The sequence below is a fragment of the Leucoraja erinacea genome, chromosome 1, assembly GCF_028641065.1.
Source record: "Leucoraja erinacea ecotype New England chromosome 1, Leri_hhj_1, whole genome shotgun sequence".
In the NCBI taxonomy this organism is placed as follows: domain Eukaryota; kingdom Metazoa; phylum Chordata; class Chondrichthyes; order Rajiformes; family Rajidae; genus Leucoraja; species Leucoraja erinaceus.
The window spans coordinates 18,524,144-18,549,399 of record NC_073377.1 but is presented as its reverse complement, the minus strand read 5'-3'; the positions used below and the strand labels follow the sequence as shown (position 1 = coordinate 18,549,399).

At 42.2% G+C, this 25,256-nt stretch overlaps 1 protein-coding gene across 1 annotated transcript in view; it reads left to right on the top strand.

Moving 5' to 3' along the window:
• The window catches only part of myo5b (myosin VB), a 244,990-nt gene that overhangs the window by 161,954 nt on the left and 57,780 nt on the right, over nt 1-25,256 (top strand). The window contains exons 16-20 of the mRNA XM_055660264.1: nt 4,423-4,520; nt 11,056-11,142; nt 14,315-14,426; nt 14,606-14,817; nt 21,250-21,406. Of these exons, the coding sequence (XP_055516239.1) occupies nt 4,423-4,520; nt 11,056-11,142; nt 14,315-14,426; nt 14,606-14,817; nt 21,250-21,406 (666 nt within the window). The remainder of the gene's footprint in view (nt 1-4,422; nt 4,521-11,055; nt 11,143-14,314; nt 14,427-14,605; nt 14,818-21,249; nt 21,407-25,256) is intronic.

The following is a 25,256-nucleotide window of genomic DNA, read 5'->3' as shown; positions in this document are numbered from 1 at the left end:
TTTTGCTCCTACCTTTGGAAAGATGGCTGAGAAGCCTGAAAACTGTGAATAGTTAGAGAATAGCTTCTTCCCAGCAACCATCAGGCTCTTGAACACAACACAATACTAACTTCAGCAACTATACATTTTTATGGAGCATGTCTTTGTTACATAGGTTTTTGCATTATTATGGGTTTCCGGTATAATGGTTATTAATGTATTTAATTTTTTTTAATTCTTTTATCGTGTGCATTGCATTAATTGTCCTATTAAGTTGTTGCAAATAAATACAAATATTATTCCACTCTCAGTACATATGACAATTAAACACGCTCTTGACTCTTGATGGACCCCCCTGTTCCTGTCTAGCCCTTCACCGTATCCATCCTGCTTCTCAAACTGTAGACTGCTGCAGTAATCTGGTAGAGTGCTCCTGGTGCAATGTCTGCTCAGCTCCTCCCCAGGGCGGCACGGTGGCGCAGCGGTAGAGTTGCTGCCTTACAGAGAATGCAGCGCCGGAGACCCGGGTTCGATCCCGACTACGGGTGCTGTCTGTACAGAGTTGGTGACCTGCGTGGGTTTTCGCCAAGATCTTCGGTTTCCTCCCACACCCCAAATACCTACAGGTTTGTAGGTTATTTAGCTTGGTAAATGTAAAAATTGTTCCCAGTGTTTGTTGGACAGTGTTAATGTGCAGGGGGTCGGCGCTGATGTGGTGGGATGAAGGGTCTGTTTCCGCGCTGTATCTCTAAACTAAACTAAACTAAACTTCTATACAGTCTTTGCTCCCCTGGCACTGTTTGAAGGCTCCAAACTATTTCAGAAAGATATTGCACATAATTAATTGTTGTCATTACAATACAGTATCATTACAGGTTTTATTTCACCTTTAGGTGAACTGCATATACTCTCCATAAAATGTGCCATCGTAAATTTATAATTATTTGTTGTAATTTCATATTGATTTTTGTACACTTATTTAATCCGACATTGCCTGGTTTCGATTGAAACATTAATCCTTTCTTGCAGTATCTAGCAGGAATTCAACCATGTAAAAGTGGAAACGTACTTGCTACAGAATGAGACGCAAAGTGCTGGAGTAACTCAGTGAGTCAGGCAGAATCTCTGGAGAATATGGATGGGTGATGTTGTGGGTTGGGACCTTTCACCTATCCATGTTCTCCAGAGATGTTAGTTTTAGTTTTGTTTAGATAAGCTCTCTGACCAGCTGAGTTACTGCAGCACTTTTTTTGTAAATTAGCATCTGTAGTTCCTTGTTTCTCCTTGTTACAGAATGAATTGGAGTTCATATTTGCAGGAAGAAGGAAATAGTCCCTACTGCAAAATATATTCAGACCCATTGACCCTTTGGTTTAAATTTCTTCCATCGAACGTGTCCAAAGACAGGCAGCTCGATTTGTTACAAATACCTATGAGAGAGAAGCAAGTGCTACCAAACTTCTGAATTCACTCCAAGGCAGATGTAAAGTTCACCGTTTTACTTGTTTTTACAAAATGTTAAATGGTCAGCTCAACATAGATTACCAAACCTACACCAAACCCAAACCTATTAGGAGCAGACAAGGGCATTCGACCCAATTTGAGATATCAGTTACCAAGACAGGTGTGTACAGCAATTCATTCTTCCCCCACACAATTAAAGCATGGAATAGTCTTCACCCTACCATAGTTACCCAACCAGACGCAACTAAATTTAAGGTAGCTCTTCTGCTCCAAGAATCCTTGTTTGCTTAAGTCCACACTCCACTACCTCCAGTTTAAATTCCATTTGGAGTATTTTGGAGGACCAAGAAACAAGAAATTAATAGCATGCAAAGATTCTCATGATATTTCAACATAAGAGTAGTCTTTGCTGCTTTGCTAGGCCATAACTTGTAATTTAGAGAGGAAGGTAATCCTTTGCACTCTGTTTTGCTCAAGTTCCAGCATCTGCAGTTTCTTATCTCCATTCACTCCACAGATACCGTCTGACCCATTGAGTTCCTCCAGTATTTTAAAGACACTGCATGGAAATAGGCCCTTCAGCCCACCGTCCATTCCCTATATATTCAGGGCAATTTTATAGAGGCCAATTACCTGCAAACTTTTGCATCTTTGGGATGTGGAAGGAAGCCGAAGCACCTGGAGGTAATTCCACGGGATCACAAGGAGTACGTGCAAACTCCACATAGACAGGACTTGAGGTCAGGATGGAATTGGGTTTCTGGTGCTATAAGGCAGCAGCTCTACCAAATAAGGAGAGACAATCAAGATAATCCAATTGTTTAAGAAGGAACTGCAGATGCTGGAGAATCGAAGGTACACAAAAAAGCTGGAGAAACTCAGCGGGTGCAGCAGCATCTATGGAGCGAAGGAAATAGGCAACGTTTCGGGCTGAAGAAGGGTTTCGGGTCTGAAGAAGGGTTTCGGCCCGAAACGTTGCCTATTTCCTTCGCTCCATAGATGCTGCTGCACCCGCTGAGTTTCTCCAGCTTTTTTGTGTACCTAAGATAATCCAATTGCTGTGTTAAAGTTATAAATTGTATTTTGCATCAGGAGCACTGTACCAAATTACTGCAACAGTATACCAGCTGAATATTTGCTGGTGCTAAACAATGGTGTTGAAGATTACCATTTTTCATACCAATTAAGTAATTTTATAATTTTCCACCATCTATTCCCCCTCTTTTACTCCAGCACCTCAAAATGCATCACAGGATGTGCATTCCCACCACATACTGCATTTGGGACGAGATTACTCACTTGCCAGTGTGGCTTATAACAGCTTTGCTGATTTGGTTTCAATGGGTGTGAGGAGATTGCTGCATAAAGTGGACATGTCAGTGGGCTGAAGCTTATAATGGAGTTGAGTGTGAAAGGTGCCACTGACTACACAAATGTGTTAGAGTGCAGTTAGAGATCAACGCAAGGTTACAGCAAAGTTCAGTTCCTGTGAACTCATAACCCAAGCAGTTCACAAGTTGGAGATGCTGCCACAAATTAACCTTCCGAGTGGCAGAAGATGCCTGCAGCTCTACAGTTGGCAGAACATCCAAGAGAGTCAAGATTGTGTATGGAACAACTACAGATGCTGGTTTATACTGAAGATAGACAGAAAATGCTGGAGTAACTCAGAGGGTCAGGCAGCATCTTCAGAAAAAATAAATAGGTGATGTTTTGGGTCGCCTGTAATTTTGGGTCAGAAAGTCTTGGTCTGAAGAAGAGTTCTTTTTTTTTTTTTTTTTTTTTTTGTTTATTTTATTAGAAGTTAATACAGCACAAAACAGTACAGTGGAACCTAATTTTAGGTGCCAATTCCTGCAGAAATACTGCTTGATCCCTGATCCACTGAGTTACTCCAACATTTTGTTTCTATCTTCAGACAGTCAAAAGTGTTTTATTATCATATGTACTGAAATGGAACAATGAAATTATTACTTGCAGCAGCAGCACATCAGGTCTGTCAACACAGTACTCAATAGATAATAATAGAATAAAGTAACAAAAAAAACGTCCGATAAATAAAAAAGTTCAGTTTCGGGGAAAAAAAAAAACAAAACAAAGCCCAAAGTCCTAGCGTCAACCAAGCATTTCATAGTTTAGTTGGAGTACACTGCCGGACTTCCAAATGCTTGATCTATGGCCAGAATATACGTTGGGTGTTTGTAAGCTGGGGACAACCTGACTATCAGGGCTCCAGAAAGCAGGACAAATGCTGACAAATGCTACACAAAACCCTGGTAGCACTGCATTTTGGTTGTCACCATCCTGACCAAACAGAGACGGGTGGTCACCTGAAGCATGCAAGGCACGTGCCCAAAGCTATTTGTTCTGGTGTTCAGGTATCCTAAGTATATAATGACAGGGCTTCTTTAGGCACATGTGTACAAACTAGAAGCAAATTTGTTAGCTGACAAATTAAGGGGAGCAGTTTGAGGTTGGGATGTACCAGCCTAGAGGAGCTTTGCGCTAAATATTCTGAAAATAAGAGCCAATCTAAGAGCCTTGCACTAAAATTTGTATTGAACCATTGCTAAGTTAAGGTGATATTGCATATCTGGAAAAGAAAATATGAAAGTCATCTCATTTTAGTGAAGGTGAGTGACCATCCTGTAATAGATAAAATGAGATGATGTCTAAATCTATCTGACACAGACGGATGCACTCCATTTTTCTTCAATCGCTATTGGTTGTAGTTTACTATTATCCCATATATTGAAGCGCAGTGTGACAGGGCTTTTATTTGTGTGCTGCCCAGACAAATCATACTGAACATGAGTAAAATCAAGTCATACACAATTACAACAGATGGTGCAAAGAAAAAATTAGCAGAGTACAGAACGTGTTACAGTGTTATAACGTCATCGCTACAATTAAAGATTATGTCCATTATTCTGGGGTCTCAAAATGAAGATCGATCTGATTGATCCATTTTTCTTTCAGTTTCGAAACTCCCTGCATCTGTTGATGGAGACCCTGAATTCCACAACACCACATTACGTACGCTGCATCAAGCCAAATGATGAGAAATTTGCCTTCTCGTAAGTACAGTACATTGTTAGAGGTTTTAGGGTTTCTATTTCTAAGGTTCAGTTCATATATATATTTGAACTTGGAGTACTACTGAACTGCAATACCAGAGTATAATCTCCAATGAAATTATGTTTTATGGATTACTTGCAGGGTTAATCTATGTAATGTGCCATGGTGTTATAAAGCAATACTGTATATTGTGGCTGATAAAATTGCAGAAATTCTGCTTTTCATGGAGCTGCATCATGACTTTGTGACTCTTATATTCAACCCCCCAATCGGTGAACAAAGATGTGCAGGTTTCTCAGTTAATTGGCTTCTGTAAGTTGCCTCCAGTGTGTAGGATTCGAAAGTGGGCTAACATTCACACTAGTGTATGGTGATCGATGGTTGGCCTGGACTCGGTGGGCTGAAGGCCCTGCTTCTATCTTGCACTGTATCTCCAAACAAAACTCAACTAAACATACCATAAGCCTTCTTTACCACTCCATCTACTTGTCGTGCGATTTTCAGGGAGCTATGGACCTGGATCACAAGATCCCTCTGCGTGTCAATACTGTTAAGGGACTTGCCATCAACCATATACCTTTCCTTACAGTCTGAAGAAGGGTTTCGGCCCGAAACGTTGCCTATTTCCTTCGCTCCATAGATGCTGCTGCACCCGCTGAGTTTCTCCAGCTTTTTTGTGCACCTACCTTTCCTTACATTTGATCTCTCAAAGTGCAACAACTCACACTTGGGCAGATCCATCTGCCATTTCTTCGCCCATTTCTGTAGTTGATCTATATCCTACTGTATAGATTTTTACAGCCTTCCTCACTGCCCATCTATATTCACATCCAAGTCATTCTCAAATAACAGAGGTCGGAGCTCAGATTCCTGCGGAACTCCACTGGACATAGAATTTTTTATTATTATTGTTTAATGTTTTATGTATAATTCTTAACTGTCACTGTATGTCATGTTGTCACTTGTGGGCGGAACACCAAGGCAAATTCCTTGTATGTGAATACTTGGCCAATAAACTTATTCATTCATTCAATGATGTCCTTCGGCAACAACCCTATGTCTTCTATTAGTTAAACCCCTGTCCCACTTTCCCGAGTAACTCACGAACTCTCCCGAGTTTTCCCCTTGATTCGAACTCGGAGAATTACAGTAATAACCGTTCGTAGGTACTCGGGGGTATTTTTTTAACATGGACATTTTTCAACATGTTGAAAAAACGTCCTGACTTGCGTGATGCCCCGAGTTCCTACGGCTGGCATTACGAGCCGCTACGAAACATCTACGGACTACTACGGCCTCCTACGAGCACGCTACCGACATTACCAGACATTCCCCGAGTTCGAATCAAGGGGAAAACTCGGGAGAGTTCGTGAGTAACTCGGGAAAGTGGGACAGGGCCTTAAGCCATTTCTGAATCCATACGACCAAGTCATTGTCGATCTGCATTGGGTCTCATTTCCTCTTCTGTGCCAGTTCTCCATATTCCCTCGTGTTTCAAAAATGTATTTACCCTTTCTTTAAGCAATTACCGTACATAACTACATTCCTTCTGTGGCAGAAGGTTCCGGAGATTGACCACCCCCTGTGTGAAGTTCCAAGGTATCTCAGATTAAAATTCTGCCCCCTAATTTTATAACCATATCACATCATTCAAGATTTTTCCAGGAGTGGAAACGCCTCAAAGTCCTTCCTGTCATGCCCTCTTGTATGTTCCAATGAAATTGTCTAAATTCCATGGAGTATAAATGTAATTCCTTTAGCTACTTGTGATTGGACAACCCTCTCAAATCAGTAATTAGTCTGGCAAATCTCTTTTGGACTGCTGGCAATGTTAGTATATTCTTTCTTAAATAATGAGACCAAACTGTGCACAATGTTTCAGGTGTGGCCTTATCTGTAACCTGTGGAATTGTAAATGATCCTATTTCTAAACTCCAACCCCTCTTGCAATAAAGGCCTGAAAGACATTTGCCTTTGTAACCACTTGTTGCCTACTAATTATCAGTGTTTCATGAACTAGAATAACTAGATCCCTCTTTACTTTGCCCAACTGTAATCTTTCTCTGTTTAAATAATAGTCTGCCTTTAGATTTCTTACCTAAGTACATAATCGCACAATTCCACACGTTAAACTCCATTTGCTACGTTTCCATCCACTTGCTCAATCCTATTTGTATCCTATTGCAAACTCCAAATGTCCTCATTGCAACATGCCCCCCTACCCATTTTTAATGTAATTAGCAAACTCTGGTCTCATCTCCAGTCATTAATGTAAATAGTAAATAATTGAGGGCAAAGAACTGAACCTTGTAGCAATCCCGTAGTTACGTTCGTCCAGATAAAGACCCATTTCATAAAGTCATTCAACATAGAAACTTTGGCTGAACTTCCCCATGCCGAACAAGCTGCCCCATCTACACCAGTCCTACCTGTCCATGTTTGGCCCATATCCCCGTACAGCTTTCCTATCCTTGTACCTGTCCAAATGTATTTTATATGTTGTTATAGTACCTGCCTCAGCTACCTCCTCTGACAGGTAGATCCTTATCCTCACCACTCTCTGTGTGAGGGTCGTGGGTATATGGCACAAGACACATCCACTCTCTGTGTGAGGGTCGTGGGTATATGGCACGAGTCACCAGAGGAGGTTGTTCCCCTGCCTTCATTTATTCCAACTGTGTACTATGTGATACCCAGCACCTTTCCTGCCTCCTCCTGTATCCAGATGCCATGTTGCTGACCTGTGCCGATTGTCAGATATAATAATGCTAGAGATGAAAAAGGGAGGTTAACTCATCATCGCCAGTAGTGTATTATAATTCAAATTAAAAATATAACTCAAGAGTTGGTGAAAATTTAGGACTTGCCCTCACTAAAGGCAGCGATTCAACCAGTGATTGCAATACCATAGATAATGTCTAGGTCAGAGGGAGGTAAATAAGGGTAATTGAAACATAGAAACATAGAAAATAGGTGCAGGAGTAGGCCATTCGGCCCTTCGAGCCTGCACCGCCATTCAATATGATCATGGCTGAACATCCAACTCGGTATCCTGTACCTGCCTTCTCTCCATACTCCCTGATTCCTCAAGGGCCACATCTAACTCCCTCTTAAATATAGCCAATGAACTGACCTCAACTACCTTCTGTGGCAGAGAATTCCAGAGATTCACCACTCTCTGTGTGAAAAACGTTTTCCTCATCTCGGTCCTAAAAGATTTCCCCCTTATCCTTAAACTGTGACCCCTTGTTCTGGACTTCCCCAACATCGGGAACAATCTTCCTGCATCCAGCCTGTCCAACCCCTTAAGAATTTTGTAAGTTTCTATAGGTCAATAGTTTCTTTATTGTCATGTGTATCAGGTACAGTGAAAAACATTTTTTTAATAAAATCGCCAAGATTAGTGTAGTAATAAAGGTACGCTACACCTCGGGTGTGGTCTAAAAAACGAGGATTAGATTGGAGGGAGCTGCATTGCTTTGTCCTGTTTGTACTTTCTATCTTTTCTTTCATTATTTTTCTTTCAAAGACTTCTGCAAACAAGTATTCAAAATTGCCAACAAGCAAACATAGTTTTTTGAATTAATATCCTTTTTTTTGGTAGTGTTTATAAATGGATGAGATCATCACATTTCTGATACTAGAACAATATTTGTATACGATGAACCCTTGTTATTAAGGACTTCTTTATTACGGATTTTGGGTACGGCGGACCTACCACCTTCACTGCCAGGCCGCATTGCCAGACCTACCACCTTCACTGCCAGGCCGCATTGCCTCCCTGGCCACTTCCAGGCCAGGCTGCTGACGTCAGCCCGAACCGCCTGCCCGGCAACTTCCAGGCCCCACCTATTGCCGCCACCACCACCACCAGCCCACACGGCTTCCTCGGCTGCTTCCAGGCCACGCCTGCCGCCACCACCGCCAACCCTTACCTGCATTCCGGACGCCCGCGGGACCCAACAATGATTCCGCCGTTCCTCACCTCGCTCCCGGCCAGGGCCGTAAACACACCTGGATTCCAGGCCCAGTTCCAGACCGAGAGTCTGGAGATGGGTCTTGACCAGAAATGATCTCCAGAAATACTGCCTGCTAAATCACTCCTTCCAGCACCATGTGTCCTTTTGTGTATTAATCATCATCTGCAGTTCTTTGTACTACTCATGCGATGAAATAATACTCTATTACTCTGTAATCCATTACTCAGTTACAGTGGACAATCGGCAATAAGAGGCACTATTCTAACCCCCAACCCCTGTCCCGCCACCCCTCCCTATGGTTTGTTATAATGCGTGTTTCCGGGAATTTGCAGTGTGAACGTTTGCAATCAACGGTTAATATGGTCCCCACATATTATCTGATACCATACTTCTAGCCTCACAGTAAATGTTGTCAATGGTAACAGTTTATAGTAAACAGTTCACATACACTGGGAACTGAGGACTTTTAACGGTTTCTGATTACTTGCCTTGTTGACAAAGCTTAAAAATATTGAGACAATTTTGTTATTTTCTGACAGCATTTTTCTTAAAATAACAATCCAGTGCTTAAGCTTGATATATTTCTTCAGGCCAGAAAAACCTATAGTTTCCTGTCAGGTTTTTATTGGCACAAACATAATGGGAATAAGTACAAGGTTATTGTGTTTAATGAAAAATAATCTTTTCTTCAAGCCATGGTACTGCAAGGACCTTGTGATCTTGACAAAGGCTTATTCCTCTATCGATATGAATTAGTAAGAACATAAACCTTTTGAATATTGCTGATATTCATTTTCTTTACATATGGTCAATATTCCTGATATCTATTCTCTTCAAACACGATCAACCAATCAATCAATTTATTCATCAGATACACAATAAAGTGCAGTGAAATGAACTTGCCAGCTGCGGTACAATCTAAAAAGAACACACAATACAAAATAAAAATGTAACACAATCATCCACCACAGCATTCTTCACTGTGGTGGAAGGCAGTCCACCTCCATTGTTCCCCCGTGGTTGGGGCCATAAACCTCCGCAGTCGCCGCTGCGGGCGGCCAGATTTACAGGCCCTCTCTGCCTGTAATCTACATGATCTACCTGTAATCTGGAGTCATTCAGCGGGTCAGATAGCATCTCTGGCGAAAAGGAATAGGTGACGTTTCAGATTGAGACCCTTCTTCAGACTGATCGTCCTGTAATATTCTCGACATCAATTTTCTTCACACATGCTCTACCTGTAACACACACCAAAATCAAGCATATATGATATTGCTCATAAGGTGTTTCTCGTGCATCCATTATATTGCCTTCCACAACTGCTGGATGTCCCTGAGTGCTTTGCAACAATGAATTATTGACATTTCTGACCTATTCATTGCCGGGAAAAGAGGGTTTTTAGTCATGACCAGTGTCTCCTGCCCACAGAGGATAATGCCTGACACTGTCATCTTGGTCTTTGAAGCTTGCACATGCTTGCACATACACCAGGGGAGCCGCACGATTGGCAGCCCCGCCAACAGTCTGACTGTTTTTACATCTTTACATTTTTTTTAAATGTGTGATAAAAGTTTGTGTAAATATTCTCCGGTTTATTTTGTGTAGGGGGGAGGGGGAAACTTTTTTTTCAGTTTCTTACCTTGCCGGGGATGCGATTTTAATTTTATTTCTTTAGTTTTTTTTGTTTTTTCCGGATCGCATCTCCGGTCGCTCTGCGGCCTACCATCAATGGAGCTGGAGGCCTCCTCGTGCTGACTTGAGCCCCATAGCGTGGACTTAACATCGGAGCTGATCCCTTGCCTGGGATCGCTCCAACCGCGGCCTGTGGACTTACCATCGAGAGCTCACAGTCTCGGGAGAGGCTTGTCTGGAACTCCAGCGACGCAGAGGCTCGACCAGCCCTGACCCGGGGTCTGATCACCGGTGCGGGGGAGCTGACATCCCGCTGATACGGTAGCTGATTGCCCCGTTACGAAGGGCCCAAACGCTGCCGGCTACGGAGTCAAGATCGTCCCTTCAACGGAGGGCTTGAGGCCCCTGACCGTGGGAGAGCATAGAAAGGAAAATAACTTTTTTTCGCCTTCCATCACAGAGAGGAATGTGGAGGAGTCACTGTGATGGATGTGTTTGTGTGTGATAAAAGTTTGTGTAAATGTTCTCCGGTTTATTTTGTGTGGGGGGAGGGGGAGGGGGAGAAGAAAGCTGGAAACAGGGAGAGGTAGGGTAAAGCATGGCAGGCAATAGGTCGACATAGGCAAGGGGAAGAGGGTTTGATAGACAGATGGTTGGACAACCCTACTGACAAGCAGTCCGAAGAAGGATCCCAACCTAAGCATCACCAGTCTATGATCTCCTGAGATGTTCTCTGACCCTCCAGCACTTTGTTTCTTTTTACGTGTTGGTGTTATGTCTTATCTTAAAAACAGCACCTTTGGCAGAGGTGCTGCTTGACCTGCTGTTACTCCAGCATTCCAGTTTCCTATTGCAAATTAAACTGTAAATGGGAAGGAATGATTAATCAAGAATGTTTGTAAAATGCTTGTCTCTGTTGCAGGTTTGATCCAGCACGGGCTGTACAGCAACTCCGGGCCTGTGGAGTGTTGGAGACCATCCGTATTAGTGCTGCAGGATATCCATCTCGGTATGCATACTGCTCATGCTTGTGCTGAGGTCAACCTAAAACCCATGTGCATGCAATAAAATCTTAACTGATGGATAACATTTGAGGGTATTGTACGTATATGGAGCTATTCAGTCCATACTTCTCACTGCCCACGAGATTTTTGTTGAAAAATCTGCGATAAACTGCTGAAAGATTTTGGTAAAAGCTTGAACCAGAATGAATGCAATCACTGCAGTGGCAACGCAGCTCACTTACAGATTGAGCCCAGAAGACAAGTTTACTGCAAAGCTTCTCCAAGCTGTAGTGCTGTCCTCCCTAATCCTCCTCTACTGCAGAGGCTCCATCTCATGGGAGCATCAACTGTGATGTCAGCAAGATATTTTATCTTTAAGGGGCATCATGAGCCAAACCTCTGCAGTTCTCACTGGATCTTGTATGCATGCACAAACAGTAAATGTGATTTTATTTTTTAGTAATTTCCACTTTTAAAAACTCCTTTAAGTCTCCTCTATCTCCTCGCTGGATCATTATGAAAATCACTTGCTAAATGTCTAATTCTGTTGAAATGCCCATAATGTCTTACCGAATCCTGTTTCAAATAACTCATTTGATCATGGTAGGTAATCCATTTCAAAATCCCCCTTATCTGAGACACCTGAAAAAGGATAATATCTCAAGAAAAGCAATTAGTTTAAGAAGCACGTACATTAGTCAGGTTTTCCTGCTTGAGAAACAGAATAAAAACCAACCTTTCCTTGAGTGATGTAAACAGGTTGGAGAAGTCCATGATAGAGTCTCTGAGGAGTGGAGACTGAATAACAACTGATCATTTTTAAAGTCTCTCTTTGGTTACAAAACATTAATTTTCTCTTTATTAAAAATTATGGATGTTATCATTTTCTCAAAAGAACATTTAAATGGATTTACTGGTGTTAATTTATTCCCTGTTCTGAAGAAAGTGCTACAATTAAGTTATTGCTCAAGTGCTTTCATCAGCTGCAGAAATTGAATTACTGAAACTTTATTTTTATATTGGATAACTGCAGCTTCTGTGCCATTTATCGTGTGGAGTAAGTGTGATGATTGATAAAATGATATTGCTGGTGGCTCTGAACTGATCAAAAAAGACACAGAATTTCTAACTCAGTGATTTTCAAATGAAGTCTGCTAACCTTACTTACAAGTTAACATGTGATTTCCCCATGGCTTTTAAAAACTGACTATACCCAAGCAGATTTTAGACAATTACAATGTAAATACAGCAAATGAGGCTTAGGTTATGCAGGTTTATTTCCGCTAACTGCCACCTTATTATTCATATATAGAGGCACACCACCTTCGCCACAGAAAATCACAATTGTTTTTTGATACTGGAATTTTATTAATTGAAACAATTTTCAATGATCTGCCTTGGGAACTTCTTCTTGCGTGCACAGCCTAAAGGCCAACTTGTTCTATTTGATCTGTTTGATTGTGCACACCGGGTTGATTGCATTTGTCGGAACAGGGTGGAAGGTTGCTATCTCCCACCCCTCCTTGGGAACTTAGCTCTAAATTCCATTATAATTGGCTCCATGTGGTTCACCTGTTCACTTCTTCACCTTAATTTTAGAATTATTATTTTCTTGCAATTAAACTTTGCACTTTACTGAGCAGTTTGCTTGGTTTGTAAGTATGGTTGTTATTTTAAGTTTGGTTTTGTTTCTTAAAATAATCCACCTAGCATTTGTTTACATTCTGTTTTTCTGTATATCCGTAGCTTCATATCGAAAGATCCACCAGGACAAACAGCCTGCAAATTGCTGAATATTTCTGAGATTTTTGTGGTGATTTGTAATGGAGCACAGATAATGGAGAATAAAGGAGGACCCGATGTGGGGGAACCGCAATGGGAGTGTGTGGGGGGGAGACACACCACCGTTATGGGCCGGATATCACATAATGATGAAATGGAGTACAGGAAGGAGATTGAGAACCTCGTGTCCTGGTGTCGAGACAACAACCTTTCTCTCAATGTCAACTTGACAAAGGAGACAGTAATCAAACTCAGGAAGTGAAGCAGTGCACATGCACCAGTTTGCATTGTCAGCACCAAAGTGGAGATGGTTGAAAACCTCAAATTCCTAGGAGTAATTATCACTAACAACCTCTCCTGGACCACCCATATTGAAACACAATGGCCAAGACAGCACACCGACACCTCTACTTCCCCTTAGGAGGTTCGGCAGGTCCCCAACGACTCTCACCAACTACAACTGATACACCTTAAAGAGCATTTTATAGACATGCACTACAGCTTGGCTTGGGTACAGTTCCATCCAAGACCACAAGAAATTGTAGCCAGACCATTACACAAACCAACCTCCCTTCCATTGATGCCGTTTATACCTCGCTCTACCTGGGCAAGGCCAGCGGCATAATCAAAGATGAGTCGCACCCAGGCCATTCCCTCTTCTCCCCTCTCCCTTTGGGCAAAAGGTATAGAAATGTGAAAACGTACACCTCCAGATTCGGGCAAAGTTTCTTCCCAGCTGTTAATTAGGCAACTGAAACATCCTACCACCTCTAGAGATCTATCCTGAACTACAATCCACCACTTTGGTGACCCTCGGACCTTTGATCGGACTTAATAACCCTTAAGATTATTATAGGTTTGGACACGCTAGATGCAGGAAACATGTTCCTGATGTTGGGGGTGTCCAGAACAAAGGGCCATAGTTTAAGAATAAGCCATTAGAACGGAAATGAGGAAAAACTTTTTCACACAGAGGGTGGAATTCTCTGCCTCAGAAGGCAGTGAACATCGATTCTCTGTATGCTTTCGAGGGATAGTTGGACAGAGCTCTTAAAGATAGTGTAGTCAGGGGATTTGGGGAAAAGGCAGGAATAGGGTACTGACTGTGGATGATCAGCCATGATCACAGTGAATGGCGGTGCTGGGTCAAATGGTCTACTCCTGCACCTTTTGTCTATTGTCTATTAACTTTACTGGATTTATCGTGCACAACTTTATTCCCTTAGCATGTACCTTAACATCCACTGTGAATCATGTATTGTCTGTCTGCTGACTGGTTAGCATGCAACAAAAGCTTTTCACTGTACCTCGGTACATGTTACAAAACTCAAGTAACATATATTAAACGCAGGAAGTAGTGTTGCCTGGATACCTAATAACCTTTGTTTTTGATAGGTGGACCTACCATGAATTCTTCAACAGGTATCGGGTCCTAATGACGAAGAAGAACATAATTTTAAATGATAAGAAAGAGACCTGTAGGAGGCTTCTGGACGTTGTTATCAAGGTAATCAAGTTGCCCCGTAATTAAAGGGCCAGTCATTGTTAGCAGGTTGGACGGTCTCTCATGCCAAAGTCTACAGTTGATGGTCCAAGTTTTTTTATTTTGCTGTGTTTGCATATCCTGCCTTTGGTATTCCAAATCATTTAATCTTGTCAATGTATTACATTGTTCCGTTTCATCAGGATCCTGATAAATTCCAGTTTGGCAAAACCAAGATTTTTTTCCGTGCTGGTCAGGTAGCGTACCTGGAAAAACTCAGAGCAGATAAGTTCCGAGCCGCATGCATGATGATACAGAAGACAGTCCGGGGCTGGTTGCAGAGAGTCAAGTACAGAAGGCTGAAGAAGGCCACCATTACTCTTCAGAGATACGTTCGAGGTTATCAGGCACGCAGGTAAGAGCTATTTGCAAGATCTTACTGTGTCATTAGGTGTGAATGATGCCAATAACAATAGCAACCAAACAAGACCCGGACAGCAGCTTCAGAAAGTGAGCATAGGAGTTGATTATCAGAATAATTATCATATCAAAAAAAATGACACAGAAGGAGGCCATTTGACTCAATAGGTCCATTCTGATCGCTTGAAGAACAATCCCATCATTTCATAGGGAACCATAAATATTCCTCCACTCCCATTCAGCACATTCCCCTCTTCCAGACCTGCACGGCAAATCAACATGTCAGTGATGAGCTCGAGGCAGGAGTCGGACTGTAAATAGGACTGACGATCCCGAATAAAACAATTCGGATGAAGGGATTCAAAGTAACATTAGCCAATTTGCAGATGACACAAAGCTGGGTGGCAGTGTGAACTGTGAGGAGGATGCTATGAGAATGCAGGGTGACTTGGACAGGTTGGGGGAGTGGGCAGATGCATGGCAGATGAAGTTTAATGTGGATAAATGTGAGGTTATCCACTTTGGTGGCAAAAGCAGGAAGGCAGATTACTATCTAAATGGCGTTAAGTTGGGAAAAGGGGAAGTACAACGGGATCTGGGGGGGGTCCTTGTTCATCAGTCTATGAAAGTAAGCATGCAGGTACAGCACGCAGTGAAGAAAGCGAATGGCATGTTGGCCTTTATAACAAGAGGAGTCGGGTATAGGAGCAACAAGGTCCTTCTGCAGTTGTACAGGGCCCTATTGAGACCACACCTGGAGTATTGTATGCAGTTTTGGTCCCCTAATTTGAGGAAAGACATTCTTGCTATTGAGAGAGTGCAGCATAGGTTTACAATGTTAATTCCCGGGATGGCGGGACTGTCATATGCTGAGAGAATGGAGCGGCTGGGCTTGTACACTCTGGAGTTTTGAAGGATGAGAGGGTATCTTATTGAAACATATAAGATTGCTAAGGGTTTGGACACGCTAGATGCAGGAAACATGTTCCCAATGTTGGGAGAATCCAGAACCAGGGGCCACATTTTAAGAATAAGGGGTAAGTTATTTAGAACGGAGATGAGGAAACACTTTTTTCTCACAGAGTTGTGAGTCTGTGGAATTCTCTGCCTCAGGGCAGTAGAGGCCGGTTACTTTCAAGAGAGAGCTAGATAGGGCTCGTAAAGATAGCTGAGTCAGGGGATATGGGGGGAAGGCAAGAATGGTGTACTGATTGGGGATGATCAGCCATGATCACATTGAATGGCGGTGCTGGCTGGAAGGGCTGAATGGCCTACTCCTGCACCTATTGTCTATTGATAAAAGCAGATTTTTTTTTTGTAATGTTAGTTTGCCTTAATGTTTTTAATTCAAGTCAAGTGTTTTATTGCCGTATGTTCCAGATAGAACGATGAAATTCTTACGTCAAATCATGTTTATTCGTCACATACACATACGAGATGCAGTGAAATGAAAAGTGGCAATGCTCGCGGACTTTGTGCAAAAAGACAAACAAACAACCAAACAAACTATAAACACAATCATAAACACACATATTCTTTTACATAATAAATATTGGAAGGAAAAACGTTGTGCTGCAGCACAACCGAATACGTAAACATAATACTCTGTAAACAAAATAATAAATGAGAAAAAAAAATGTTTTGTGTGTGTGTGTGTGTGTGTGTGTATATATTCACATATATATATATGTACACACACATATATATATATATATATATATATATATATATATATATATGTACACACACATATATATATATACACATACACATAATGTATATATATATGTTTGTATGTATATATATATATGTGTATACTAGGTATGTGTGTGTGTATACATGTATGTATATATATGTATGTATACGTGTATATGTGTGTGTATATGTATATATATATGTGTGTATATGTATATATGTGTATATGTATATATGTGTGTGTGTATGTGTGTATATGTGTGTGTGTGTGTGTGTATATGTATATATATGTGTGTATATATGTGTGTGTGTATATATACACACATATTTCTTTTAAACTATCTAAGTCTATTTGGACAGTTTAAACAAATGTTTTTGTTTATCAGTGATTTGGCAGCTGAGAGTTGTCAGAAGGCCATTAGGTCCAAGAACTTTGGGAACCAATGCCTGGGGCATTGGCCGGGTCTCGACATGCTTTGACGGAGAGGCCAGCTCTCTATATCCATAACAGACATTGGGCTAGATCATCCTGTCACCAGTCTGCTGTGTGAACTCTCCATTCTGCAGTAGTCCACTGTGAATATGGAGAGCTGGCCTCCATATTCATATTCATTACTATATTAATTATTCAATATAAATATTTTATTCAATATTGCTGCATTCGTTAAACAGAATTTTGAACAGTCACAGAAATATGCACTTCAGCCCAACTCATCCATGCTGATCAAGGTGCCCAGTTATGCTTGCTCTTTCCCACATTTGGGCCAGATCCTTCTTAACCTTTCCTATCCTTGTAGCTGTCCAACTGCCTTTTATGTGTCTTTATTGTACCTGCCTCAATTATTTCCTGTGGCAGCTCGTTCCATGTACCCACCATTCTCTGTGTAAACATTATCCCTCAGATTCCTATTAAATCTGTCCCCTCTAACCTTAAATTTAAGCCCTCTAGTTGTCGATTCACCAACCCCACAGAAAATAATATAAATGCATAACTTTTATGAGTTACCAACTCTTTGTGGATCCCATGTGTTTTAATTTTCTGAATCAGCCTACAATCAGGCATCTTGTAAAAACTTTGCTTAAGTACAGGTGGATAACTTCCACTGCCCTGCCCTCATCAATTATCATCATTGTCTCCTCAAAAAAACCCTCAATCCCTTGATGCACTGTCTTGCTCCCAAATCCCACACTCTATCCTCAACTCTCAAATCTGTCCCGGTTTGAGAGCCCAATCAATTTCAGATTCTGAGCTTGTTCTTCAAAAATTATATTATGGGATGATTGGAATCATATTTAGCCTTTTTTTAAACAATAAACTTTTTCTGGCTCTTAACATTCTCTGTTATAAAGTTATAATTATATAAAGATAGGACGGTTCCACAAGCTCAAGTCCGGAATTGGGATGAGGCTAATTTTGATGGCATTCAACAGGAACTTGCAGTGGTTGATTGAGAGAGGTTGTTCGCAGATAAAGGGATGCCACACAAGCAGGGCTGCCAGCTCTTACGCTTTGAGCGTGAGAATCACGCCCTCAAGCAAACTCTCACGCCCTCACGCTGATCAGAAATTTTTCACACTCTGTGGTGAGAAATTCTGTAATCAACGATAATTTCAAAACTCGGATAAACTGCATGGTCCACGGGTGTTGGAGAGCCGGAGCTGAGGGAGGGATGGGAGCAGAACCAGCGGCCGGAACAGATGCGGGGAGCCGGGACTGGCGAGCGTTTGCTAGACAGTCGAATGTTTGTGGGGCTGACGTGTCGCTCGCTGCAGCTCTGGCCATGGAGCGCTCCGGACAGTGCAAGTCACGGAGCAACGGGGGCGTTGTGCCACTGCCGCTGCCGCGAGAGTCTCCGTGCCGAAGGGACAGACTCTCAAAGGGAGGTGGAGAGAGAGAGGGGAGGAGACAGGGAGACAGTAGAGAGAGGGAGAGAGAGAGGGAGAGAGAGAGAGGGTGCGTGAATGGGGAAAGAGAAGAGGGGGAGAGTGGAGAGAGGGGTGAGAGTGAGGTGGGAGAGGGGGGGAAGTGAGGGGTGGTGGAGAGGGAGGTGAGGGTAGGAGAGAATGGGAGAGAGTGGGGGAAGAGAGAGGGGTGGTAAAAGAGAGAGGGGGAAAGAGAGAAACAGAGGAAATAGATGATAGGAAGAAGTGAGGGAGAGAGAGGAGGAGAGAGAGATGAGAGAGAGAGGGGGAAGAGAGAGGTGAGAGGAGAGACAGAGAGAGAGGGGAGAGTGTTTGGAGAGGGAGAGAGGAGAGAGAGAGGAGAAAGAGAGGGGGAGGGGAGAGATAGAGGGGGAGAGAGAGGGGGGGGTTGAGAGGAGAGAGAGCGGAAGGGGAAGGGGGAGAGAGAGAGAGAGAGTCTCTGTGCCGAATTTGCCCAGGTGACCGGCATTGATCAGGCTGCGGCTCGGTGCATCCTGGAGGACAACCAGTGGCTGCTGGAAGTAAGTACCAAGCACTGGGTAGATACGGTGGAAGGTAGTGGACTTCAAATGGGGGTGGTTGGTGAAAGCATCCTGCTTGCCTGCTAGATTTTCACTTACTGTAACTGCAGGAAAAATGTTCCTGATGTTGGGGGCGTTCAGAACCATGGGTCACAGTTTAAGAATAAAAGGGGGGGGGGGCAGTTACGACTGAGATGAGAACAAACTTTCTTCACGCAGAGAGTTGTGAATCTGTGGAATTCTCTGCCACAGAAGGCAGTGCTGGCCAATTCACTGGATGTTTTCAAGAGAGAGTTACATTTAGTTCTTGGGGCTAGCGACATCAAGGGATATGGGGAGAAAACAGGAAAGAGGTACTGATTTTAGATGAATAGCCATGATCGTATTGAATGGCAGTGCTGGCTCGAAGGGCCGAATGGCCTATTCCTGCACCTATTTTCTATGTTTGAGTATATGGCAATAAAACTGGATCACTTGATTTTGAAGCATTCATGCATGGTGGAGGTATAATATAGTCATAGAGTGATACAGTGTGAAAACAGGCCCTTCGGCGCAACTTGCCCACACCCGCCAACATGTCCCAGCTACGCCACTTGCTTTTGGTCCATACCTCCAAACATATCCTATCCATGTATCAGTCTAACTTTTTCTTAAATGTTGGGATGGTCCCTGCCTCAATTACCTCCTCTGGCAGCTTGTTCCATGCACCCATCACCCTTTGTGTGGATAAAGTTACCCCTTAAAAAGTTACCTCTTAAAAATACTTCATACAAAAAACATTGAAATCATACTTTTACAGTGCACTAAAACATGATTTTAATACATCAAATTTCAAAAAGTTCCTATCCTGGGAGGGGGGACACACCCTTCTTCCACACCCTCTCCCCACTCGGTTGCTCCACTCCCTCACTGGGTACCCCCAAGGCCAGTGATCAGTGATCGCACAGCCTCCCCCCTTTCAAAAACGCTCCAATCCAATTTAAAGCATATATATTGCATTCAAGTGTAAGTTAAAAGACTCGCCACAGTATGCACCATATTGCACAATTTCAAGCTGAAAAATGCAAACGTTCCGTACCAATGGGAGGGGGACACCCTCCTCCCATCCCCCCCTCACATTAGGAAAATGTCGGGTTTAGGCAGCTAGCCACTTGAGGACTAGAGGGAATGTAGGAGAGCCTTTTAGAACACGTGAGATTTAGGGTGAGTTATCCAATTGGCTTAGTGATGGGGAGGCAGACGGTGGTAGTGGAGGATAGATTGGATTTTTTAGATTGGAGGCTAGTCATTTCCAATCAGTGGTGGGCTCCCTGTTGCTTGTCACATGTGAATTATTTGGATGAAGAAGGTGTAAGTAAGTTTGCATCTTGCATAGTTGCAAGTTTGCATAGTTAGTAAGTTTGCATCTTGCATCAAAATTGGTGGTGTAGTGGATAGTGAAGAGGTTGGCTACATTTAAAAACAGGACATCGGTCAATTGGGAAAGTGGGTTAAGAAATGACAGGTGGAATTTAACTTGGACGTGTGCAAATTGATACATAAGGGAAGTTAAACTAGGGTTGTACATACACAGTGAATGGCAGGGCCCTGGGGAGTGTTGTTGAACAATGAGACACCTAGGTTTAAGAGTTCATAATTTCCAGAAAGTGCCAGCACTTGGTCACATGGAGCAATGTGCAAACTCCACACAGTCAACTCCACACTTGACACTCCACACCTACAAAATTCTTAAGGGGTTGGACAGGCTAGATGCAGGAAGATTGTTCCCGATGTTGGGGAAGTCCAGAACTAGGGGTTACAGTTTAAGGATAAGAGGGAAATCTTTTAGGACCGAGATGAGAAAATCATTTTTTACACAGAGAATGGTGAATCTCTGGAACTCTCTGCCACAGAGGGTAGTTGAGGCCAGTTCATTGGCTATATTTAAGAGGGAGTTAGATGTGGCCCTTGTGGCTAAAGGGATCAGGGGGTATGGAGAGAAGGCAGGTACGGGATACTGAGTTGGATGATCAGCCATGATTATATTGAATGGTGGTGCAGGCTCGAAGGGCCGAATGGCTTTTTCCTGCACCTATTTTCCATGTCAGCACCCAAGTCGGGAATCAATCCGTCTTGCAGGAGCTACAAGATAGTATCTAATCGAGCACCACCACAGTACAAAGCTCTCCTGATGTGTTTTCGAGTGGCTGAGGGGTGTCTATAGGACAGATGAGTGTTTTGGCAGCAGGTGAGTTCAGGTCAATGCAAAGTAACGCTTTATTCATCATTCATTCTTTGTTCACCCCAAGGTTGGCAGACTTCCTGCGGAAAACGAGAGCTGCGATAATTTTGCAGAAGCAATGCAGGATGTTGGCTGCTCGCCGTCGGTACTTGAAATTTCGCAGTGCAGCCATCACGATTCAGGCTTGTGCCCGGGGAATGTTTGTCCGCAAGGTGTACCATGAAGTAAGTATCCAACTTTCTCAGGCATAGGTATTGATGATAAAACTATGTTCTAATCCTGACCTCAGGTGCTGTCTTTGCGTGTCCTCCCTATAATCATGTTGGTTTCCTTTGGGTGCTCCAGTTTACTCCCACGTTACAAAGACATGTGCGTTAGTTTCTTATTTGACCCTTCCTTATTTATCTATTTTTATTTATCTATCTATTTATTTATTTATTTATTTATTTGTTTGTTTATTTATTAGTAGATAGATATAGATATGCCATTTATTGTCACTATACATGTACAATGAGATTAAAAGCAGCTCGTACTCAGTGCATACATATAATTTAGTACAAAAAACAAGAAACAGAAAACAAACCAAAGGGGGGGGGGGGGGATAGGTGCACAATTCTGCGGCGCTATATACATATCTATAAAGGCAAAATGGTGAAGGATGAATAGGTAGTATTCTTAGGCAGATGTTTAAAGATTATATTAAATATTTAAAAAATAAAATTTAAATGTTAAAAATTACAGTTACAATACACATTACAGTTCCAAATTTCAGTATGTGGATAGAATAGATGGAAGTCCGGGTGTTGGGCTGTGAAGTCAGTGCATGTGTGAATTAAGAGTAGTTATGACTTTCGGAAAACAACTATTCCTGAGTCTATTTGTCCTAGATTTGATGCACCTATAGCGCCTTCCAGAGGGCAGCAGGTCGAACAGTCCAAACGCAGGCCACAAACATCAAACAGGACACATCCCACCCTGCCAACCACCTTTTCACTCTGCTGCCCCCTGGGAGGCGATACTGGTCTCTGAAGGCCCGCGCTTGTAGACTAATTAACAGTTTCCATCCATGTGCCATTAAAGAACTAAACTCAAATAGATAACACTACGGGCAACACAACACAATTCGTGGTGCAATATAAAATTTGTCTGCTGGAGTGTGCAATATAATGTGCAATATTTCTACTATCTATTTATTTATTTCATTTATTGATCTTGCCGGTAATATGAGAGTTAATGGTTGATTGTGTTTTTGTTCTTTTAAATCTTATTATCCTGTGCCTTCTATTGTGTACCACTGAAGGAGATGCACTGAAATGTTGTTGAACAGTTGCTGTGCAATGACAATAAAACGTATTCTATAGGAAGAGACTAGAACATACAAAGATTTTTTAAATAAAAGTAAGAAGACCAGGAATGGTAGGATCCCTTGCAGTGCTGTCAAACAGAGGGAGCAAGGAGTACAAGTACATAGTTCCCGGAAAGTGGTGTCATGAATAGAGAGGATGGTGAAGTGGGTATTTGAAACTCTGGCCTTCATCATTAAGGGGAATGAGTTTAGAAGTTGGGATGTTATGTTGCAGTTGTACAAGATGTTAGTGAGGCCACACTTAAATTGTCGAGTCAGTTTTAGCCTCCTTGCTATAACTCTTTGTTTTAGTCTCATTTTTTTTCCACACAGAGGGTGGTGGGTATAAGGAACAAGCTTAGTGGTACAGCGGTAGAGTTGGTGCCTTACAGTGCCAGAGACCCAGCTTTGATCCTTACTATAGCTTCTGTCTGTATGGAGTTTGTACATTGTCCGTGTAACCGTGTGGGTTTTCTCCAGGTGCTCCAGTTTCCTCCCACACTCCAAAGACTTACAAGTTTGTAGGTTAATTGGCTTTGGTAAAATTGTAAAATTGTTCCAGTGATGTTGGACTTCTAGGTTCAACGGGGTGATCGGAGACAGATGTGGGCAGAGGGCCTGTGATGCCATCTCTAGATACAGGGGTCGTTATTTAATAACAAGGGCTCATCCATTCGAAACAGAGCTGAGGCATTTTCCTTTTCAGAAAAGTCATGAGTCTTTGGAACTATCTTCAAAATCTCATGAAAATAGGGAAATTGAATATTTTCAAAGCAGAGGTGCATAGATTCATGAGAAGCATCTGTGTCCCCAACCAGAGGATTTAATTTCAATGAGTTGACACCTAATTATTTGTTTCAAGAGCTGAGAAGCAGTGGGGAGCCTGTGATGCACAGATCGTGGTCAACAACAAGGGCTCATCCATTGATGTGTATTAGAAACAGAGTAGAGGCATTTTCCTTTTCAGGGAAGTCATGAGTAACTTCTGCTCTCATTAGGGAAATGGTTCCTTTCAAAGCAGAGGTGCAAGGTAAAGCATTGTGCATTTCAGCAATGAGTTACTTGCTAAGTAGCTTTGGTATGCCTAAAAAGCTTGAAAGCAGAAGGAGGTGGGAAGCAGTTTTTCTTGCAGGCTTCTGAAACGGGTGTGATGTGGAGTAGGGAGTAGCTGTGTGGGTGACTGTTCCTTTTAAAAAAATAATGCACATTTGCATTTCAGCACAGTTTTCTGGGCATCCTGAGGCAGAAGGAAGGTTCTGCGAGCAGACACAAACATGCTGGAGTAATTCAGTGGGACAGGCAGCATCTCTGGAGAAAATGAATAGGTGACGTTTCGGGTTAAGAACCTTTATCAGAAACATTAGACTGTGTCTGATGAGGGGTCATGACACGAAACGTTACCTATTCCATTTCTCCAGAGATTCTGCTTGACGTGCGGAGTTACTCCAGCATTTTGTATCTATCTTTGGTATAAACCATCATCTGCAGCTACTCCAGCATTTTGTGTCTACCTCTGCAGTTCCTTCTTACGCAAAGTTCTGTGAGTTGTCATTTCTGTCCCAATTGCATTTTGCAAATTTAGTACGACTATGAGCACTCTATATCATTGTAATGTGGAACATTACCAAACACTGGTAACAACTCAGCAGACGGACGATTCTGCGATTTATTCCCTTGTTGTTCAGTCCAATTTAAATTTTGAGGGCCTCTAAGTTGCACATCTTTGCCTTCAGCCAAATAGTGGATAAATTACAAGCCAGAACACTAGGTTTAGATGGTGCCAGCAAAATGCGCTATTTGAAAGTTATTTAACATGGATTTAAATTATACATGTCATAGTTAAGGCTTCAGATTAATGGGCAAAGTAGGGTTTGACACCCAACTGTATTGTTACATTGTTTCTTCATATCGACGATGTTAATTTTGTAGTTTATATTTCACATTTTTTATTGAAAACCTATTTTGCTTTTATAGCCCCTGCTTGGGCTCATTACAATTAAAATTTAGATTAAAACACTTTTTCAATGACTCTCATAAGTTGCCTTCAGAAAGCTTGGCTTATCTTTCACTGAAGTTATAGTAATAAGATTTATTCAATAATTTGTTGTTCCATAGTGGGAGTGCATGAAATTATATTTTATATTGCCACGTAAATGTGCTACTCTATCCCAATGTTCAGTGTTTGTTGGGTGTTTAAATTTTAATTGGAAAGAAAAAGTCAAAACATTTAATGTGATGTGTGATTCAGCAGCTCTATTACATTACAAATATATAATGCATGTTAGCCTGCTCTGGAGCGTTAGATCCCATGGGATCCAAAGAGAGATCGCTGAATGGATAGAAAATTGGCTTCATGGAAGGAAACAGAGGGTGATGGTGGAAAGTAGCTTTTTGGACTGGCGGCCTGTGACTAGTGATGTGCCTCATTTCAGTGTTGGGGCCATTGCTATTTGTCATCTATTTCAATGATTAGGATGAGAATGCACGTGGCATGATTAGCAAGTTTGCAAATGACACAAAAGTGGCTGGTGTTATAGATAGTGAAGATGGTTGTCAAAAATTGCAGCTGGATCTTGATCAGTTGGCCAGGTAGACTGAGGACTGGTTGATGGAATTTATTGTGGAGAAATGTGAGGTGTTGCATTTTGGGAAGACTAACATAGGCAGAACCTATTAAGTGGTAGGGCTCTCGGTAGTGTTGTAGAGCAGAGGGATATAGGAGTGCAGTT